Source organism: Aquarana catesbeiana, linkage group LG12 (assembly GCF_042186555.1).
Source record: "Aquarana catesbeiana isolate 2022-GZ linkage group LG12, ASM4218655v1, whole genome shotgun sequence".
NCBI classification, from domain to species: domain Eukaryota; kingdom Metazoa; phylum Chordata; class Amphibia; order Anura; family Ranidae; genus Aquarana; species Aquarana catesbeiana.
The window spans coordinates 209477418-209500658 of NC_133335.1; the positions used below are offsets into that span (position 1 = coordinate 209477418).

The 23241-nt window shown below is 43.7% G+C and overlaps 1 protein-coding gene across 4 annotated transcripts in view; it reads right to left on the reverse strand.

Annotated features, from left to right (window-relative positions):
* The window catches only part of MTCL2 (microtubule crosslinking factor 2), a 168601-nt gene that overhangs the window by 97071 nt on the left and 48289 nt on the right, over positions 1-23241 (reverse strand). For all 4 annotated transcript variants that reach the window (XM_073606601.1, XM_073606599.1, XM_073606598.1 and 1 more), the window contains exon 3: positions 7211-7369. In XM_073606601.1, coding sequence (XP_073462702.1) covers positions 7211-7369 — 159 coding nt within the window. The remainder of the gene's footprint in view (positions 1-7210; positions 7370-23241) is intronic.

Genomic DNA, 23241 nt, shown 5'->3' on the forward strand with positions numbered 1-23241 from the left:
GTCGGCCATAGACAGTTCAAATTTCAGCCGGTTCAGCAGAATCAGCCAAGATTCTAACCATGTATGGGCAGGCTAATTGTACCCAAGTACTCAATCAACTTGGGTACAACCTGTCTGCTAGGTTTTACATGCGATTATGGTTATCGGCTGGTGCAGGCACTTACCTGTACAAGGTATTGAAAGGCATATTAAGTCTCCAGTACGTGGCGACCTTCCAGGCAGGGTGGATAAAAAGTAATGATTTTTTTTTTTTTAATCAAATTTTTTGGCTTTTTTATCAAATTTATTTTAATAAAAATGTTTTTGGAGTAAAAATCTAAAGATAGTTTTCTTTTTAAGATACATTAATGATTTAGTTTATTCTACATGAAATGGAGCTTAGTTATGTAGCACGAGACTATATATTCTGCAATATTTACATTTTTGGTAAACTCATTCAATGAATCCAAGCTCTGCAAGCTGAGATAACATGCACTGCAGTGATGCATTCACACAATTTCACAGTAACCATGGGATAAAACAAAGTTCGGGAATATCCCTTTATCTCATTGTTTTGCAAATCTATGTACACTACAAACTGTATGATTGAATCGGTTCAGATGTCGCTGTTTTACTAACCTGACAGCTTATTATTCTAAAAATAGGAAATCTTCATTTTCTTTGCAAATATTAAAGATTCTAACGACTAGCAAGAATGAGTCCTTACATTTAAAGAGCACCTGTCATTTCAGATCCATCATGGCAGTGCCTGTTAGCGGACATCCACTCACCTGCTGCCGCCACGTCCCTCACCTTGTTGTGTCACTGCCGCATCACCAGCCGTCCCATTAAAGTGAATGAGACTGTCGGTGAGTCAACAGCGGGTCAGAGGAGGAGCCGCTACGGGACAGAAATGACAGTTACTCTTTAAAAATTATGATTTAAATCAAGACTTTTTACCAGTGCTTTAAATCAAATCCACCCTGCTTCCAGGTGGAAAGGTTTTGACAAAGGGAACCATGCCCCAAAACATAAACCCCGCCCATTTACGTGACATATGAGATCACGGTCCTTTGGTTGGCCAGCAACACTTCTTTGCTGTCCACAGTGGTTCTCATCCATGTCTGCTGCTTCTGTTGGCTCTTCCTGGTGCTCCCCTGGTTCACTTCCTGGTGCTCCCCTGGTTCACTTCCTGGTGCTCCCCTGGTTCACTTCCTGGTGCTCCCCTGGTTCACTTCCTGGTGCTCCCCTGGTTCACTTCCTGGTGCTCCCCTGGTTCACTTCCTGGTTCCAAGCACCTCACATCCCGCCTCGGGGGCATGCTCACCATTGACCACCTGCTGGAGACTTGTTGATATGCTTTTCAATACCTGGTACATGTAAGTGCACAGTTTTTTTTTCTTTTAAAATGTTTAAATACTACACTTAGGTAGCGGCCTTTTCTCTCTTTTGTTTTTAAATGTAAAACAGGTACAGCAGCAAGATAAGCCAGTATTATTATTATTATTATTATTATTATGATACAGGTTTTATATAGGGCCAACAGTTTGTGCAGTGCTTTACAACATGAGGGCAGACAGTACACTTACAATACAATTCAATACAGGAGGGATCCGAGGGCCCTGCTCGTTAGAGCTTACAATCTAGAAGAGAGGGTCAAGTGGAAACAAAAGGTAATAACTGTGGGGGATGAGCTGATGGAGAAAATGAAAATACAGTTGTTAGGTGTGGATAGTATAGGCTTCTCTGAAGAGAAGGGTTTTCAGGGATCGTCTAAAAGCTAATAGAGTAGGAGATAAGCGGACAGATTGGGGTAGGGCATTCCATAGGATTGGAGAGGCTCTGGAAAAGTTCTGGAGGTGAGCATGGGAGGAGGTGATGAGGGAGCTAGAGAGTAGTATACAAATATGTGCAGCTTCTAGTAAGCAATCACATTTTCAAGTAGTTTAGAACATTAAGAAGCATCTTATGGGTTGCTATAGGAAACATCCCGCTTTTCCATCCAGTGTTCATAAAGGTTTACTAATAAACCCCAAGCAGCCATGTAAAACTGGATTCTCATAAAGGGAGTTGACCTGACAAGAGCAGATGTTCTGCAATCAGTGGCGTCATTCAGGATTTGTCAGAGTAAAGTATTCTGTGTTGTATCCACCAACATTTATCTATCAAGGGATAGTTGAGTCATAGTAACCTTATGTAGATTGCAAGAGACATTAGCAAAATAATAATCAGCATCCTCGCTGCTCCACAATGAAAAAAGTAAAGACAAAGCATTTCATTTGACTGCAAAAGTATAGTAAAATACCACTATTGTTATAACCAAAAATCCATCACCATTTGATCATCCTAGATTTCCCAGTCATGCTCTATTTCACTGCACAGTGCTGATGATTACATGTGTTTTCAGGCACTAAGAGCTGGTAGAAGAGCTGTTTGGGCAGCTTACAAAGGAAGAGCCCAGAAGTGGGATGATATTTAAAACACCGGCATGGATGAAAATCAATGCTCAAAGTCTATCTTTTAGAGGCAACTGTCAATTGAGGTACCCTGAAGAGTCCCTGGAGTAGTCTCTAGAGCAAGGGTCTCAAACTGGCAGCCCTCCAGCTGTTGCAAAACTACAACTCCCACGAGGCATTGCAAGGCTGACAGTTACAAGCATGACTCCCACAGGCAGAGGCATAATGGGGCTTGTAGTTTCATGACAACTGGAGGGCCGCTAGTTTGAGACCCCTGCTCTAGAGCAAGGGTCCCCAAACAGAGTCAGTTTACTGTCCTTCGGACTTTGAGGGGGCTGGACCACCAGTACAAGTAGAAAATGCCCTGATGTTAATGGCAGTAAACAAGACCCCATCATTGGTGTCAGCGGGAGGAATAGTGCCTGTTCGTTGGCATCAGCGGGAGGAATAGTGCCCCCCCGCCACTGGGGTCCGCAATAGCGCCCCCGCCACTGGGGTCAGTGGGAGGAATAGTGGCCCAAGGGCTGTATAAAGGCAAGCAAAGGGCTGTATCTGGCCCCCGGGCCACAGTTTGGAGATCACTGTTTGAGTATTGGAAGGACAAGAGTACCATAAAGCTTAGAGAAGTTTAGTAAGTTCTGTTTCAACACAAAAAAACAGAAATTCAACACATTTCAGGGGTTGAAAACTCCCTCTTCATCGGACATCTATGTAGACAAAAGAGTCTACTTTGTACTGGAGCACATAAGAATCGGGCTCTGGTATAGCAGCTACACTGGCACCTGATCAACATGCCATTCCAATACTCTACAGACTATATAATTTAAAGAGAGTGCGTGGGTTACGAGAGCAGAAAAGTAGAATTACAAACCATAACCGCTCCATCCATTGGACCATCCCAGGGCGGGGCCTAGGAAGAGCCGTATAGCGATTGCTTACACTTCCGTCGCCATATCAAGGTGTGCCTAGGATAAAAACAGCTGCAGATTGTCTACTGCAAGTGTCACAGCATTCACAACTGCAAACTAGATGGACTTTTTTTTTTTTTTTCCAACCCAACTTTGTAACTCACTTGTCCTACATTGATGTGGATTTACTAAAACTGGAGAGTGCAAAATCTGGTGCAGCTGTGTATAGAAACCAGTCAGCTTCCAGGTTGTTTTCTCTGCCCCTGTTCACATCGGCATAATTAGACATGCGATTTGACCTGTCAAACCGCAGCCTATTCCCAGCAACAGCACTGTCCCAATCTGTGCGACGCCGACTTTGCAGCGCCGCACCGATTTCCAAAAGTAGTTCCTGCACTACTTTTGGCGACTTCGGGGGCAGTTTCAATAGACATCTGTGCATGAACCCGCACAGATGTCTGTCAAATCACCCCCGAACTCACACAGAAATGCGGGTTTGAAATCGTGCGAGTTCAGGGTGAACGAGGGCTCAAAGCTTAATTGAACAAACTGAAGTTAGAAGCTGATTGGCTACCATGTACAGCTGCACCAGATTTTGCATTCTCCAGTATTAGGCCTGGTTCCCACCTATGTATTATTTTTTTTTTTTGGTGCTTTTTGCAGAAACGCACTACAGTTCATTTAACATGGTTTCCTATGGGACACGTTCATAGCTATGCTTTTTTCAACCGCTGCATTTTTGGAGAGAGTCAGGGACTTTTTTTAAACGCAAAACTATTTTTTTGGTTCAATAGACTTCAATGGAGAAGCTGCGGAGAAGCATGTAGTGCATTTTTTTTTAATCCATCCAATAGGAAATTAGCCAAAAAAAAGGATAAAAATTGTAAAATGCATAACGTATCAAAAAAGTGTGAAAAAAAAAAACAAAAACCCACACATAAACACAACGCACCACAAAAAGCACTGCAGAGACAGTTAAATAGCAAACTGCATAGATGTGAACCGAGCCTTAGTAAGTGAACCACATTGTGTAAAGGATAAGGTTGCCCAAGTTGAGGTTTGTTTCAACACATGCTGGGGGGATCAACTAAAACTGGTGCACACAGAATATGGTGCAGCTCTGCATATAAACTTAAAGTGGTTATAAAGTCTTATATTTTTTTAAAATAAAAATAACAAACATGCCTATACTACCTGCTCTGTGTAATGGTTTTGTACAGAACAGCCCGATGCTGCTTTTCTTCTGGTGTCCACCGCCGGCGCTCCTGGCTCCTCCTCTTTATCAGGTGCCCCCAGGGACAGCCGTTTTCCCTGGGGGTACCCATGTGTGCTCGCTCCCTAGGCCTGCTGCTGCATCCATTGACACAGACAGGGGGGGCAGCTGCAGTAGAGAAGGTTTTTCATTTTAATGCATTAAGGTGAAAAAACCTTAAGGCATTACAACCACTTTAATTAAAATGATAAAATCAGCTTCCGGGTTTAAAGCCCTGGTTCACACGGAATGCGGCTTTGAAATTGTGCCACTTCACTTGAAAAATTACACGATTTCAAAGCCGCATATCAGTGCGACTTGGCTGACATCTGCGCGACTTCATGCGCAGATGTCTATGCAAGTCACGCCCAAATTCGCCAAAAATAGTGCAGGGACTACTTTTTTCAAATCAGTGCGGCACCGTAAAGTCGGCGTCACACGCGATTTTAAAGGTTCCAGTGCCAACAATTGGGTGCGACTTTTCATGCAATCTGGACTTGTGAAATCACATGACAAGTCGCATCCCTGTAAACAGGGGCTTATTGTCAGAGCTTAATTGAACAAGCTGAAGAAGCCGATTGGCTACCACGCACAGCTGCACCAGATTCTGTGTGCTCCAGTTTTAGCAAATCCCCCCCACTGTTATGAATTTCAATGGTATAATTAGTGATTTGACTGCAATGCTTTATGTAAAGATCCTGGATGCTTTACACTTTTTAATTCCAGGCTATAAGCAGCCACCCTCTGGTTTGGATCAGTCGACAAAACGAAATTGCCGGCTATTCCATCACAAGTGAATCACATTAAATTTAAAAATTTAAATACTCGGGGAAATTAACCCTGCCTTCCTAAAATGGCAGTAATGTGCGCCTCGCAGATATCTGGCGGTCTTCTCAGGACTTGGCCCTCTGCCAGGTTTCAAATGCAGAGCATTTTTTGAAAGCTCTCTTTGTATATCTCTGAGCAGTGCATAGTTCTGCATATTTCTTTTTAAAAAAAAAAAAACGAGAGGCGCTCGAGATATCTTCCAGCTGTTTATGATCTAATCTGTTTCTCTTTTCCCTCCCTCATTTCAGCCCAAGTAGCCGGCCAAAAAGGAAGAGCGCTCTGAAAGCCATAGACTATTCCTGCAGGCAGATCTAAAGGATTAGAGCCGTATGAATTCACTACTCGGAAAGCTAGGAAATGGAATGCTTCAATATAGGGAGCAAACCAAGATATATCTTCCTGAAATAGAACATTACCCTCAGCCCTCAATAATATCAATATCAGGACATGAAAATATCTTAGAAATAAATGTCTAAAGACAAAACTATTTTTTTCTTCAGTTTGGTATAAAGTAAACCTCTCATCATATTTTTTTTTTTTTTTGCTGTGTCCCAATTGATATTTCCTTTCACTTCCTCTACTGGAAACATATCAGGAAGCAAAAGGAAAGCCCTCCAAGGTGATGGGAAAGATACTTGCCAGAGCAGGTGTCCCCCACTGCAACACTTCCTGTTCTACAGAAAACGCCTCGTTCACACTAGCTTTGCTCTCTGAAGAGCCATCTGCGTTTGGATCGCTCTTCAGCGCACAGATAGGGAGTGAGGTGTTTGATCAAAACGTAGTCGCAAACCCCTTTTCTGGGGGTGCCCCGCCAGCACTCCTGAACCCCCACCCCTGCTGATTGCCCCCATAGTAAGCCACTTGCTATGGGGGCACTTGTGCGTGCTCGCGCCCGAGCCCTGCTCTGTGTGTCCATGAGACACAGAGTACTGGGCTTGGCCCCGCCCCACTGGCTGTGATTCCACTGCTGTGTCTGAGCAGTGGGAGGAATAGTGCCCCATATATGGTGTCAGTGGGAGGAATAGCTTGCCATTGTTGGTGTCAGTGGGAGGAATAGCTTGCCATTGTTGGTGTCAGTGGGAGGAATAGTGCTCTATCACTGGTGTCAGTGGGAGGAATAGCTTGCCATTGTTGGTGTCAGTGGGAGGAATAGTGCCCCATATATGGTGTCAGTGGGAGGAATAGCTTGCCATTGTTGGTGTCAGTGGGAGGAATAGCTTGCCCCATTGTTGATGTCAGTGGGAGGAATAGTGCTCCATCACTGGTGTCAGTGGGAGGAATCGAGTAGCAGGAACTATGCCCCACACTCGCTGACAGTGGGAGGGGGGGGGGGAGGGGGGGGAGGGGGAGTAGCGTCTCAAGGGCCAGATAAAAGCAAAGGACCGCATCCAGCCCGATGACTGCAGTTTTGAGACCGCTGACTTGTACCATCAGAATCAAGCGAAGGATCACTACATCAAAGACTGGCATATTGGGAAAACTGGGATAAAGGGCAATTGCTACTGGGGGACCTGTTGTTGCTGGGGGGGGGGGGGGGGCTGTATCGATCATCATTACCCAATTCCATACAAATTACTTAACACCACAAAATAATACTTGGCTCTCTATTCTCTAAAAGGAGCGGTAACTAGGAGGTGGACATGGGGGTAGAGACTAGGGACGGTGCTCAAAATGTAGGTAGGGGTGGATAGAGTACCCGCACCTATTCTTTGAGAGAAAAAGCCCTGTATACAAGACACAGAACTACTAATTCTATTCCTTCTATGTATTTGACTGAGCCATCTTACCTCCTTCACTTTGTCCATCTCATTCTGCAATACTTGTTTGGCCAGATCAGTTTCGATCAGTCGTTCCCGCAACTCTTCATTCTCCACCTCCAGTTTCGCCCTTTTCTTCTCAACTACTTCCAATTCATTGTGGAGGCGAACAGAGACATCTTTGGCCACCTGAGAAAGAAAAAAGAATTTAGATTATTATTACTATTATACAGGATTTATATAGCAACAGTTTGTGCGGCGTTATACAACGTAAGACAGTACAGTTACAATACAGGGGGAATCAGAGGGCCCTGATCATTTACAATCTAAGGAATGAGGGATTATTATTTTTGATGCATAAAAAAAAAAGGAAGCATATGAACACTTTCAGCCTCTAGTCTCTGGAATACAGCTGGAGTGACTTCCTGGACAGAGACGTATCTCAGGCAAAAAAAAAAGAAAAAAGAAAAAACAACAAGCAGAGACATGTTGTAGTTTAGAAACAACTAGTAAGTATTGTTGTCTGATAGTAAGTACATGCCTGGAATCATAGGCCAGAAGCCAAAAAGATAAGTCTATTGGTTTGTCCAAAAGATAAAAAATAAAAAACCCCACACCACTAGACAAAGAAATCTGCCCCTACTGTAAAAGAGCCAAAAGATGATTTAATTTAAAAACGTTCACTGGATACAAAATAGCTGAGAGGTATTTGGTTTTAATTGCATCAGACAGAGAGAGAGAAAATTGTGTCCTGTCATTATATATGGCTGGCCCTGTCCTCAGGTTGGTGCACAGGTGAGGCCACAATAGGTGGAAGCAGCAGCTGCACCAGCTTCAGGCAGACCTAGGAGCTGGCCATACGCTATTATACCTCTATGGAAGAGTGGCAAGAGGAAGCCAAAAGAAGTCCCATTTGCAGTTTGCAAGAAACAATGTGGGGGACACAGCAAACAACGCTATGTGTGGCGGAAAACTAACACTGCACATCACCCTGAACACACCATCCCCACCGTGAAACATGGTGGTGGCAGCATCATGTTGTGGGGATGCTTTTCTTCAGCAGGGACAGGGAAGCTGGTCAGATTTGATGGGAAGACGGATGGAGCCAAATACAGGGCAATCTTAGAAGAAAACCTGTTAGAGTCTGCAAAAGATTTGAGACTGGGGCGGAGGTTCATCTTCCAGCAGGACAACGACCCTAAACATACAGCCAGAGCTACAATGCAATTTAGATCAAAGCATATCCATGTGTTAGAATGGCCCAGTCAAAGTCCAGACCTAAATCCAATTGAGAATCTGTGGCAAGACTTCTGTGCTGTTCACAGACATTCTCCATCCAATCTGACAGAGCTTGAGCTAATTTTGCAAAGAAGAATGGACAAAAGTTTCACTCTCTAGATGTGCAAAGCTGGCTTATGTTTGCCCATACCTTTTTGATATGATATTTTTGTAGAACTAATAAAAGTCTTGGTTTTTATACGTTTTGTATGTTAGAGTTTGATCCATCCATTTGAACCACCGCCTAAAGGGCCACGTTTACACTACATAATTCACTTTCCCCTGCTGGGCTGTACTGGATGCAGGAGCTGTTTGGCTGACAATCAACGTCAAACCGGGGTGGGGAAGGACACACACACAGAATTAGAAAATTTGATCAAGTTCATCAAGAACCAGCAGGAAATGGAACTGTAAAGCTACAGTCACACCGATGGGATAGATAGAGATAGATATATATATAAAAATAAAAGGGTTGTACCGATACCGATACTAGTATCGGTACCGAGCATTTGCCCAAGTACTTGTACTCGGGCAAATGCTCCCGATGCTTCACCCGATACCTGGAAGTCAGCTGTGATCGGCGCGTGGGGGAGTTACAAGATTCTCCCCCAGCGGCTTTCAGCAGCTTTAGTGACATACAGCGGTGATCGGTCACCGCTGACTGTCACTGCATCCTCCTCCATGTCCCCTCCTTTCCTCTGTCCCCCTCCGCTGTCCCCCCTCTGTTCCTCTCTCCTTCCCTGTGTCTCTCCGCTGTCCCCTCCGTTCTGCTGTGTCTCTCCGCTGTCCCCCTCCGTTCCTCTCTCCTTCCCTGTGTTTCTCCGCTGTCCCCCTCCGTTCCTCTCTCCTTCCCTGTGTTTCTCCGCTGTCCCCTCCGTTCTGCTGTGACTCTCCGCTGTCCCCCTCCGTTCCTGTGTCTCTCCGCTGTCCCCTCCGTTCCTCTCTCCTTTTCTGTCCCCCTCCGCTGTCCCCTCCGTACTGCTGTGTCTCTCCGCTGTCCCCTCCGTTCTGCTGTGTCTCTCCGCTGTCCCCTCCGTACTGCTGTGTCTCTCCGCTGTCCCCTCCGTTCTGCTGTGTCTCTCCGCTGTCCCCTCCGTTCTGCTGTGTCTCTCCGCTGTCCCCCTCCGTTCCTCTCTCCTTCCCTGTGTCTCTCCGCTGTCCCCTCCGTTCTGCTGTGTCTCTCCGCTGTCCCCCTCCGTTCCTCTCTCCTTCCCTGTGTCTCTCCGCTGTCCCCCTCCGTTCCTCTCTCCTTCCCTGTGTCTCTCCGCTGTCCCCCTCCGTTCCTCTCTCCTTCCCTGTGTCTCTCCGCTGTCCCCTCCGTTCCTCTCTCCTTCTCTGTCCCCTCCGTTCTGCTGTCTCTCTCCGCTGTGTGAATGGATAGAGTCAGCTGACTCTGTCTATTCACATAACTGAAACATTGTAATCTCCTGTGATTATGATGTGTCGGTTTATGAAAGGAGAGGAGCCGCTGTCTTCTCTCCATTCATACTCAGTGCAGCTGGGGCTGCAGAGAAAGGGACTGGGGAATCTCTATCATCGGTCTCTTTCTCTGTCTCAAGGGGGAGATATCAAGGGTCTGTTAAGACCCCTGATATCTCACCAAAGCCCCCCAACAGGGCTGATTAAAAAAAACAAAAACAAAAAACAAAGAATAAAAAAAATATTGTAAAAAATAAAAATTGTAAAAAAAAACACACACACACACACACACACACACACACACACACACACCGTTTAACCCCCCCCAAAAGAAAAAACACTGTCACGTGACATTAAAAAAAAAAAGTATCGGTAATCGGTATCGGCGAGTACTTGAAAAAAAGTATCGGTACTTGTACTCGGTCCTAAAAAAGTGGTATTGGGACAACCCTAATATATATATTTGGGGGTTCCAAGTAATTTTCTAGCAAAAAATATGGATTTTAACTTTACAACAAATGTCAGAAATAGGCTTAGGCATGAAAGGGTTAAGTATTTCTCCATCGCTAAACAATGAACAAACTTTATTTATAAGCATCAAAGTTGGAATGGAACGGTCTCTATTCTTCTAATATAATTAGAACGATTGAGTTCTCCCGAGATCTCGCACAAGTCGCTCGTTATGAAAGGAACCAATGACTGGCAGAGTGCGTTTTTATATAGGTTACTTTAACCTTTGCTACATTGATTTACCATTTAAATTTTTCGATATGTTCAAGGTTTCAAAACGCTAGCAAATTTTTTATATTTTTCAAAACTCCCACGGCACACATAGACATAGTGTGAGAATCACTGGTCTATGGCCCACTTTGGTAAATCTTTACTAATCCATGGTATCTAATCAAGTGTGGGTTACTGATGCAGCAGCTTGAGCAGGGTTTTTTTTTTCTAATAAAAAGATGCATGAATACATAGTCCAAGACAAGCCATAGAAAAAGAAAAAGAAAAAGAAATAAAAGGGAAAAAGGAAAAGAAAAAAAGAAAAAAGAAAAAGAAAAAAAAAAAGGAAAAAGAAGAAAAAAGAAAAAGAAAAAAAAGAAAAAAAAAAGGAAAAAAAAGAAGAAGAAAAAAAAAAAAAAAAAGAATTGCTAGATTCCCCTGTCAATGCAGTCAGTGTTGATGGGGGAATCCTTCCACAGTGCTATTGTGCTCTGCTGGCAGAACACAATGATCACTGCTGTCTGCCCTAGACACCGGCAGTAATTGCATGTAAAAAAATCCAACAGGCTGGTTGTACCCATGGCGATCAATGGATCGCCTTGGGTACAACCAGCCTGCCCATAGATGGCTCGAATCTTGGCTGGTCCTTGCTGAATCGGCTGAGATTCGATCCACCTATGCCTGGCTTAAGCTGCCTACAGAGAAAAGAAAAAAAGTTTCCTTAATCAACGCTGTTGATCCAAACAGGGGAAAGCTGAAATGCCTCCTTGATATCTCCTGACCATGGCTGGCCTAGTACACCATAGGAACAAAAACTGATGGGCCAAGCTGAATCATCCAATCCGAACTCTTGTGTCGGTACTCCTCCGCTCCTCTTTCCTTCCCTATAGGTCTCAAAAATCCACATCTAACCGATGCATATAGGTCTCTATAGTGATCTGTCTTTAGAAAATTTGTGCCGGAGCCTTTATGAATGGCAGTCATTTCTTTCCTCCAGTTTTGTACAGAGAGGGCCACAATGACTGCAGACAAAAAAAAAGGAAGGGAATGATTTGTGGTTAAAGATAAAGATAGGGAGCGCATGAGCAAGAAAACTCAAACACTGGGGTCACCGCTGGGAGATGAAGTTCTAATTACTGTGGGAGCAGAAGTGTGAAGACTTGGATTACACTGGAGAACTGAGTAATGGGAAGGCTGGGTGTGCAGTGTTGTGGAAGAGCAAACAAGGGAGAGGATGATTTGGTGGAAATTATGAGTCTCTCTGCAGAACTCTTCTTCCATTTATTTTTATATCCAAAGTTACTGTTAGTTAGTAGGTGTTACTAAACCCTGGACCCGGCATTCACTATATCTGATCTCCCACAGTACACAGAACACGGAAATGCAATTATTTTAGTAAATATAAACTGCTAAATACCTTTTTCCATCAGCAGTATAGCAGTCTTGTGACTTCTATCAGTGTCTGGTTAAAGTTTGTAGGAGTTTTCATACTGCACTGGCTGTCCTATCAGGATGCAGGACCCCTGACTCTGTCTGCACAGTGCTGATTGGCCCTGTAGTGATCACATGCACCCTCCCAAGAAAAAAAAAAAAGCTCTCTAGCAAGACACACCAAACTGAGCATGTGCAGACTGACCCCACTATGTTATCCAGGACATGTTTTGGAGCAATGCAAGAAGAGAAGGATCTGTGCATACAGGATCAAACAGCCCTTTTATACAATGCAGAGGACTATTAGGTTCCACAGTGAGTATATAACAAGCATGCTTTACTGCATATACAGGCTGATTTTACTGTTGTGGGTTTAGTAACGCTTTAAAGAGGAACTAAAAATTCCCATTTTTTTTACAGCTAAGGAAGCTGCCATCTTAGATTCTATTTCATCTGCTGTTGCCATGGTGCTTCACATGTAATCAGCTATGACACCAGTTCTGTTGGGAGCACAAGCAAACATAATGGTTATCATTCACGGCATGCCTTTAAAGTGTTATTAACCGCTTGCCGACCAGCCACCTTCATTTTGCTGCGGCAGGTCGGCACGATCCCACAAGCCGTCGTACCTATACGTCAGCTCGTGGGACCAGGATCGCGTGCGCTGCGGGGGTGCCAGTGCGTGGCCAACGGTCGCAGGCACGAGAGGCAGAACACGGAAGTGTGTGTGTAAATACACAAATCCCTGTTCTGTTGAGTCAGATTGTGTGTTCCTAAAAGCTAGGAACCACTATTGGTCATTTCCTCTAGTCAGTCCCCTCCCCTTACAGTTAGAAACACATACAAGGAACACAGTTAACCCCTTGATCGCCCCCTAGAGTTAACCCCTTTCCTGCCAGTGGCATTTTTACAGTAATCAGTGTATTTTTATAGCACTGATCGCTGTATAAATGCCAATGGTCCCAAAAATGTGTCAAAAAAGTGTCCACCATGTCGCAGTCCCGATTAAAAAAAAAAAAAAAAACAAAAATCGCAGATCGCTGCCATTGCTAGTAAAAACATAAATAATAATAATAAAAATGCTATAAATCTATTCCCTATTTTGTAGATGCTATAACTTTTGTACAAACCAATATACGCTTATTGCGATTTTTTACCAAAAATATGTAGAAGAATACATATCGGCCTAAACTGAGGAAAAAATTAGCTTTTTTTAAAAAAAAATTGGGGATTTTTATTATAGCAAAAAGTACAAATTATTGTATTTTTTTTCAAAATTGTCGCTCTTTTTTTTGTTTATAGCACAAAGAATAAAAACTGCAGAGGTGATCAAATACCAAAAGAAAGCTCCATTTGTGGGGAAAAAAAAAAAAAAAACACGTCAATTTTGTTTGGGTGCAGTGTCGCACGACCGCGCAATTGTCAGTTGAAGCGACGCAGTGCCGAATCCCAAAAAATGGCCCGGTCATTCAGCAGCCAAATCTTCCGGGGCTGAAGTGGTCTGTCTGTATATGCAGTAAAGCATGATTATTATACTCACTGTGGAACCTTAAGGGTTAATCCTCCGCACTGTGTATAAAGGCTGTTTGATCCTGTCTTTTCTGATTCTCTTCTTCCACCGTCTTAAAAAAAAATAACCTGATATTTACAGAGCCAGTGGACGGGCTGCACATGCTCAGTTTGGTGTGTATTGCTAGAGAGGTTTTTTTCTTTCCCTTTTTCTTGGGAAACTCCTCCTACAAGCTTTAACCAGACACTGATAGAAGTCACAAGACTGCTATACATTGCATTTCCATGTTCTGTGGGAGACCAGTTATAGTGAATGCAGGCTCCTGGGTTTAGTAACATTTTACTGTAACCGTTTTGGGGAACTGGTAAATTGATGGGTTTACTTCCCCTATGATGCATTACTGTAGATGTATGTTTTTAAAAGGAGTTGTAAAGGCAGAAAAGGTTTATTATCTTAATGCATTCTATGCATCAAGATAAACAACCTTCTATGTGTAGCAACCTCCCCAGCCCCCCCCCCCCCCTTGCTAATTACCTACCTGAGCCCCTTCTCTCTCCAGCAATGTCCACGATCCCCTCAGCCATCTAGGACACTCCTCCTGATTGGCCGAGACAGAGCAGCGGCGCCATCATATACACGAATGTTTCGCTACACCTAGCAAATTATCTCTTTAAATGAGGATGATTAATATGAACTGCTAGATGAAAATGTAAGCTAAATAATTAAACAGCACCAGACTACAAAGGAGCGTAGGAAACCATGCTGTCAGTCACCAGCTAATGATACATGGCACAACAGAAAATTATAGGTAGCATTTTTTAAACTGGGCCTGTCAACATGAATGAACATGAAAGAATCAATATAGCGGAGAAAATGATCCATGGGTCACACTAACCATCTGTTATCTTCCCAATTCCAGAAACTGCTGGTTAAAGAAAGATTGCAAATGATATAGTAAAGAAATAAGGTCAGCTTTTTTATTTGGTAAACCATTAAAAAGTTCTAAAAACATATAAATTAGTAAAAAAAAAAAAAAAAAGAAATCTACATAATATACCTAAAAATAAATGAGCGTACATATCAATAGGCTTTGTGCTTCTATGTTTAATGACATTTTATTCATTTTTATGCCAATTACTCTACAGCAATCTTGAACAGGATCTTGTGCTACTGAGGCTTGGGACTATGAAAATATAATATAATATAATTTTTTTTTTTTTCTCAATTTAGAGTGGTTGCAAACCCCAGATATGAAATATGAACAAAACACATCCATCCCCCTATAGTGTGTACTTGTCTCAATTAAGAGCACTAAGTGTAATTTCTGTCTGCTGCCTTGTTCCTCAGCATTAATCACTTCTGACAAGTTTACCTGACAATAAAAAAAAAAAAAAAAAAAAAAAAAAAAAAAAGAAGAGGAGGGATTTCCAGCACACAGCCTGCGATTGACAGCCTCAGCACTGTTCTTGTGCGAAGGAGGGAGTGTCCCTTCCCTCTAATTCGCTCTCCTCACCGAGCTCTGCAGGGTGTAATTTCAGCTCTCAGCCCGCTTTTTTCTCACAGCTCAGACAAGTTTTATAAACTCTAGACTTTGAACAGATGCAAAGAGAAGACTGCAGATAAATAGGTACAACTTGTATAGGTGGATTGGTTTCCTTTCATCTCTGTGCATCATCTGAGGCCAGTCACATGTAAGGGTTTACCACCACTTACTAGAGGAAGTAAACCCTGGTGTGTTTTTCACGGTTCGGATCGTTCCTCGGATCAGGAGTCACGGTTCAGATCATTTTCGGATCAACAAAAAAAAAAATCTCCCCCACTGTAATATCCACAATCTCCCTATTGGCAGGGTATTGTCAGGGCATTGCAGAGTATTGGCACTGCTGCCATCCAAACTCTCCCATCCACTGTACAGATCAGTACACAGAGGGGAGAGAGGAACCGGCGTTATGACAGGACGCTGGTTTGTTACAAGTGATCCCTCCGTCATTTGACGGAGCGATCACGTGCCAAACGGCCGCCGGGTGTACCAAGATGGCCGGAGCTAGGCCGAAGCCGTGGCCTTTCCTATGGCCGAGGCCACAGAGCGCTCCGCGGATCGCGGGTGTCCCGTACGGATCAACCTCCGCGGATCGGATCACGGATTGCACCCCTACCTGAAACCAAAGCCTGCGATGTCACCGCTGTCCCCACTAGCAGGGAGTGTCCATCCTTACCCCTCTTCCTTCCGGGGCCACGACTGGCCGGAGTCGCGTGACGTCACTCCCACGCATGTGCCGATAGTCACAGAATGACCCCTATTACAAACGGCATGATGTGCCCTTTCTAAAGTGCGCATGCGCCGAAGACATCGGCACTGCTTTTTTGTAAATATCTCCTAAAACCGTGGAGGCTTAGGAGATATTTGCAGCACCTACAGGTAGGCCTTAATATAGGCTTACCTGTAGGTAAAAGTGATTTTACGGGGTGAACAACCACTTTAAGTTTTACTTGCCGCCCCAATGTCCTCAAAGACTAACAGACTAGAAGCCAAGAATTCCAACCGCTGCCCTGATCTACAAAATGACATACGAGACCTTCACCAATTCAGCAACCAGTTTAAAGCGGTAGTAAACTCCGCCTGGTTACTTTTACCTACAGGTAAGCTTATAAAGGTTTACCTGTAGATACAATGAATACGGTATTTCCTAAACGTTATCTGTTCTATAGTTGGTGACATGGCCACTGCACTCCGAATTGTCAATCCAGAGCTCTGTGACTTGTGAGTCCCAATCATGAATGCCATGCGCAAGAGTGACATGACCGCGGCTCAGCCATTCAAGCGGCTAAAACCTGTGACGTGACAAGGCGCCGCTGGAGGGATCTGATTTCAAAGTTGGCATTTCATAATCTGCTTCTTTTTTTTTTTTTTGAAGACTCCATTACCAATTTAAACATGATGACTTCTATGCTTCCTTAAGGCCCCTTTCACACTGGGGCAGTAGGGGGCGTCGGCGATAAAACAGCGCTATTTTTAGCGCTGTTTTACCGCGGTATTTGGCCGCTAGCGGTGCGGTTTTAACCCCCCGCTGGCGGCCGAAAAAGGGTTAAAACCCCTCGTATAGCGCGGCTATAGCCGCGCTGCCCCATTGATTTCAATGGGAAGGAGCGGTGAATACACACCGCTCCTTCACCGCTCCAAAGATGCGGCTTGCAGGAAATTTTTTCTTCTCCTGCCAGCGCACCACTTCAGTGTGAAAGCCCTCGGGCTTTCACACTGAACAAACAGCGGAGGCTGTTTAGGGGCGGTTTGCAGGCGCTATTTTTAGCGCAATAACGCCTGCAAACCGCCCCAGTGTGAAAGGGGCCTAAGACTCTTCATGTAAGTGAGGGGTCGGCATGTGCCTTCATGTAAAGGAAAGCCTCATGATAGCACATTTATTAAATAGACAGCAGAATTTAAAAGCGTACACCTATGTACCACTTGTTCCACTAAACCATTCCCCCTTCCCCTCAATACCCTCCCCTCTATGGTTCCAAATGATAATTGTTGATTTTACAGTATGCTTTGTACAATATCCGTAACCAATTGTATTTCCTACTGTTTGATATTTCTGTACATTACCCTGAAAATCTCAATAATTTTTTTTTTTTTTTTTTTTAAATCGTACACCTGGATATTCCTTCTTATATCTTAAGGGTAGGGATCGACCGATATTGTTTTTTCGGTGCCGATATTTCGGACACCTCTCAGGCTAATATTGTCTGTCGATATCCTCTACATTAAAATAGAAAAAGTACACTTTTTATTTTAATCACGGTTATTACTGTCACAAGGATTGTGAACATCCCTTGTGACAGTAATAGTCAGTGACAGGTACTCTTTATGGAAGGATTGGGGGTCCACTGCACTTGAAAGTATTCAAAACGTCAAGATCTGCGTTTTAAAAAATATAAAAGCATTAAAAAACTGGCGCTTTTAAGATGCCAGTAATCCAGGAAGTGATGTCATGACATCGCTTCCAGGTTACTAAATCCAAGATGCGAACAAAGCATCGGCATCATAAAGAGATGATATGTCCGCATCAGTTATTACAATAAAGATGACTGTCTGCTCTAAAGAACGGTATCGGAGTGATGCATGCACACCGATAATCGTCCCCACCGATTGGTTGGTCGATCCCTACTTAACCACTTCCTTACCAGGCCAATTCTGACATTTCTCTCCTCCTGTAAAAATCATAATTTTTTTGCTAGAAAATTACATAGAACCCCCAAACATTATATATGTTTTTTTAGCAAAAACCCTAGAGAATACAATGGCGGTTATTACAACTTTTTATCTCACACGGTATTTGCGCAGGAATTTTTCGAACGCGTTTTTTTTGGGAAAAACACAGTTTTGTGTTTTAAAAAAAAACAAAAACGGTAAAGTTAGCCCAATGTTTTTGCATACTGTGAAAGATTAAGTTACGTCGAGTAAATAGATACCCAACATGTCACGCTTCAAAATTGCACACACTCGTAGAATGGCGCCAATTTTCGGTACTTAAAAATCCCCATAGGCGACACTTGAAATTTTTTTACTGGTTACATGTTTTGAGTTACAGAGGAGGTCTAGTGACAAAATGATTGCTCTCGCTCCAACGTTCGCGGCGATACCTCACATGTATGGTTTGAACACTGTTTTCATATGTGGGCGAGACTTACATATGCGTTCGCTTAATTTTTTTTTTTTTTTATTGATAATTATATTTTGTTTTATTTTGACACTTTTTTGAAAAAAAAAATTTTTGATCACTTTTATTCCTATTACAAGGAATGTAAACATCCCTTGTAATAGGAATATAACATGACAGGTCCTCTTAATAGTGAGATATGGGGTCAATAAGACCCCATATCTCACCACTAGGCTGGGAAGCCTGAAATAAAAAAATAAAATAAAACGATCACCGCTTCACAGCCGAAGCGACGCCGTTTTTTTGAATGGAGAGGCCGGGCGTGACGTCATAACATCGCGCCCGGCTTCCGATGATCATAGAGACTCCGGCGACCATCTGGTCCACCGGAAATCTCTATGATCTACATCTGGCGCCGGCGGATCCGCTCTCCGCCTCACCGATCGTAACGGTGAGTCGGAGCAAGCACCGGAGGGCGGCGGGAGGGGGGGGGGGGGGGGGACGTCCCCTCTCGCCTCCCATAGGAACGATCAAGCGGCGGAACGGCCACTATGATCATTCCTATGGTGTAGAGATTCGCCGGCTGAAACCGGCAATATCTGAATGATATCTGTAACTACAGGCATCATTCAGATATACCCACCCAAAGCCCAGGACGTCATAAGACGTCCGTGGGCGGGAAGTGGTTAAGGGAGTCTGCAGATGCACCCCAGAAGGTACTGTATTTTACACATTTTGACTTCCTCAGAGAGGCCAGCTCATTCATTGTGGCCTTCTGCCACTCCCTACTGCAGGGTTCCTCCAGAGGTTGTTATGGGTTCCTTGAGAAATTTCTGCCTCTAAGATAGCTAAAACGGTCAATAGTGTCAGTGGAAACCTATCTGTAAGCAGATAATTCTTCCCAATGACCACAAGTGTAAGGAGCATTCCTTCCCACTGACCATCACAAACTGATGTATTCAAAGTCGTAGATAAAGTAATTTTTTGCAGGGGTTCCTTGAGACCAGACAGTCATTTCAAGGGTTGCTCTGTTGAAAAGGTTGGGAAAGACTGCCCTACTGGCCCCATAGAGTGGTAGACTTCTTTGACCCAATGAAGGTGCTGGGGTGAAGCTCAACTCCCTCTATTATAACAATAATCCACCTTGCAGGACAAGCGTAGCAGTAGTCACATTTTTGAAAGTTCGAGATATCTTTCAAAAACTACAGAAAAGCACAATAAACCAAGTATGATATGCAAAACTTGGATGAAGTCAGGACTTCCGTTGCAGGGTTTAAGCTGTCATTTTCCATGAGTCATCTCCTCATTTGCCTCTGGATAATAGCATGTAGTCCTCTCCTTTGTTCATTGTCCACTGGAACAGAGGAGGCTAATTTCTAACGGCAACTTGTGAACTTTCAAGCATATTTCATAATGGATTCCTATTATATATAAAAAGATGAATTGCTGCGTACAAATCCAATATGCATTGAAAGAATGCTACCCCTCAATAAGTGCCTTGAAAATATTTTATTTAGCGTAGCTGGATGTCTGCAATCCATAAAGTTTTATATTGTGCTTCTGTAATGTTTATATGCAAAACTCAGACATTGTGACTGCTTACATTTCTTCTTCCCTTCATTATAATTATCGGTCCTATCCTCAAAAGTGGAAAGCGGAGGCAAAATTATTTGTAGCAATCAATACCTCTAATCAATGTGCCTTACAAATGACTGTCACAGTGTTTGTACATCGCCTACCACCCCAAACATGTATGCTTACCCAGCCATGCTCCCTCGCCGCTTCCCTGCAGTGCTGAACATGTTCCTATGTATGGGTGAGGTGAGCACATCACCTTTCCCTTTTTGACAGTTTCTGGGCTTGAGTAGTCAATCTCCAGTCTTAAACATTGTTACATGGGGGAGCACCACGTCTTCTTCCCCATGCCTCAGCTTTGACTCCAGCTGATGCTGCTTAGACATGTGAGGCTGCTGCAGCAGGGAGGTGGTAAGGGAACATGGCTGGGTAGGTTTAAATGCTTAAAGTGGGGTTCCACTCAAATTTTTAACTTAATCTTACCCCCTTCAGATAACTGCATAGATGTTGAAATGCCGCACGAAAATTTTTTTTATCGCTGTAATTACCTTTATATTGTACTTTATTGTGGCACTTCCTGTCTCTCCTCCCATGGGAGTAGGCGTGTTTATTGCCTTTCCCCGGCGCCGCACTGTCTCCTGAGAGCTTAGTGTCAGGTTTCCCAAGATTCAGTGCGGGAACAATGATCATGCTTGTGAACAAGCTGTGAATGAACAGCATTCACCGCATCCCGGAAATCAATGCTTGTGGGCTTCACATGCCCACAAGCAAGATGGAAACAGCCAGCATCACATTTTTAAAGTTATTCTTCAGTACAAAAACAGACAGAGGCGGAAATATTACACCCAAACTTTGAGTATTATTTTGGGATTAGCAAAGTGTCTCAATGACCTAAAAAAACAAAAAAAAAAAACAAAAAAAAACAAAAAAAAAAGAAGATTGGTCGCTGGACTTTCACTTTAAAGAAGGGTAGGCTGTGTATCTGGCACCAAATGATCTGGGTTACAGTTTCTATGCACTACCGTTATGGCACGGCTATAGAACCATTTTGCCAACTTCTACTGTCACCCCTGGTTTAGAGTCTTCTGGAAGTGGCACCTACTAGTGACATCAGCACCTCACCACCCCTCCCCCTCTGTCCATAGCAGCCAGTTTAAAGCACTAAAACATAATTCTGTCAAACTTAGGCCCCTTTCACACTTGTGCGGCTTCAACGTCACGTCATTTTACCGCAATTTCACGGCCACGATTTTGGAGCAGTACTACTTTGTACGACTTTGCCACAACTTTGGCATTAACCATTCTCAGCTTGTGCTTACAAAGTCGTACTGAAATTGTTTCTATATTATTCAGGTACGATTTGCATGCTACTTGAGTGTTTAACATTGAGATCTTTGGACATCAACTCGCATGGAAGTTGGACCAAAGTAGTGCAGGGACTACTTTGAAGTCGGCACGATATAAAGTCGTGCCAATATGAATGGTAGTCATTGAAAATCATGGAGAATGACTTGTCATACGATTTTGCAGTACAAAATCGTGGGACAAGTCGTAGAAGCGTGAAAGGGGCCTTAAGTGTTTTAAAGAGTAATTCTCCTCCCAGTGTGATGTGACCTACTAGAATTTCTGCAGAAAACTCACCTCTTTGGATGCATTTTTTGGAAATGGGGTGCAGTCCATTAGGATAACGTGACCTAATTTTAGAAAAGCTACAGTACATTCACATTTAGGAGGTTTTTATGGCATGTGTTTGGGGTTTCTCTACTGAACCAGGTCTTTGGTGCTGTGGAGCTTTGGCATTTTTGTGTTTCGGTTACATCATCGGTTACATCATTTGTTGCTATGCGTTTCTGCTTTAAGCAGCTTCAAAAAAAAAAACAACGCACCAATCTGTTGGAATTAGGAGTTGACCGATATTGTTTTTTCAGGGCAGATACCGATTTTTCAGCCGCCTTTAAGGCCGATAGTCTGTAGATTTAAAGTTTTTATTTTTACATTTTTTTTAATCACTTTTATTGCTGTCACAATGTAAACATCTCTTGTGACAGTAATAGGCAGTGACAGGTACTCTTTATGGAGTGATCTGGGGTCTACAAGACCCCAAACCCCTCCACTGCACTTAAAAGTATTCAAAAACGCCAAGACCCGCGTTTTTTTTTTTTTTAAACTGGCGCATTTAGGACGAGCGTAACCCAGAAGTGATGACATTGCCTCCGGGTTACTAGATCCGAGACCTGAACAAAGGAATCAGCTTTATTCGGGTCTCTGGCCAGCCGGCGCATGTTCCGGCTGGTTGCTCGGGCCTCCCGCTGAGACGGGAGACCTGGGCTGAGCGGCAGAAGGCAGTGGAAGGGGGAAGGTCCCCTCCCGCTACTTGTCATAACGGCCTGGGGCCCCTTAACCGCATTGGCTGTTATTACAAGACAACCGTCAGCTCTAAAGAATGGTACCGGGGTGATGCTTGCAGCTGCAGGCATCACCCACCGGTACAACCACTTGAAGCAATAGCGGCAAGTTTTTTACCGATACTTAACAAAAAAAGTGAATATCGGCCGCCGATAATCGGTCGACCCCTAGTTTGAATCAAGCTACTAGCTCCAAAACAGAGTTTCAGGAGTTTTGGAGTGGAGATGTGAATAATTTTTATTTTATTTTTTCTCCCTGAGCATTTTGGAGCGTTGAGCTACAAAATCGCTCAGGTGTGAATGGGGCCTTAGCGAATAGAGTGAAGTTCAGATGCGAGAGGGAAGGAGGTGCTGGAGTTAAAGTAGAGAGCTTGGGTTGGTCATCACCCGTATGGAAAGATTCATTAGTAGTCAGAAGCAGGCAGGAGGCAGGGCAGTGGCATGAAATATTGCAGAACTATATGCCATGAAAAGCCAAAAAAAGAGCACATTGTGGGGAATACTGGTATCAATTCCTATGGCAGATAAAAATATGCAGTATATTTAGCACAGAAATCTTTCTTAGGCGTCCTCCAGTAACACCATGACACAAAGGGAGGAGTGTGCTGCGAGTACACAGAGGGTCTGCTCAGTGTAAGCATGCCATCACATAGCACAGAGATCACAGTCTTCCTGTAGGCATGCAGTGTTTGGATGATGAAACACTCTGCAATTCCCCAGCTACTGCTGTAATCAAAAGGAGAAGTTCCCTGCACACACACAGCTGGATTATATTTTCTCCCATGTCCGGACCACTATTCACTCCAGAGTTATGAACATTATATGACAGAGCGCCTTTCCATGCATCAGCTGAGCAATCCTGACACTGAAGAATCCTTTATGGAGAGGAACATGTAGGCCACCACTGCCGACCCCTTTTTCAGGAAAGGCTGGTTGCCAGGAGGTCATGTTGATCCAATGGTTTCAGTGCTTTCAGAGGTTCTAACCCCAAACAATAATTCAGATGGGTTCCAGATTCAGTCTGACATCACCTGCTGCATGCTTGTTCCTAGCCATGCAACTATC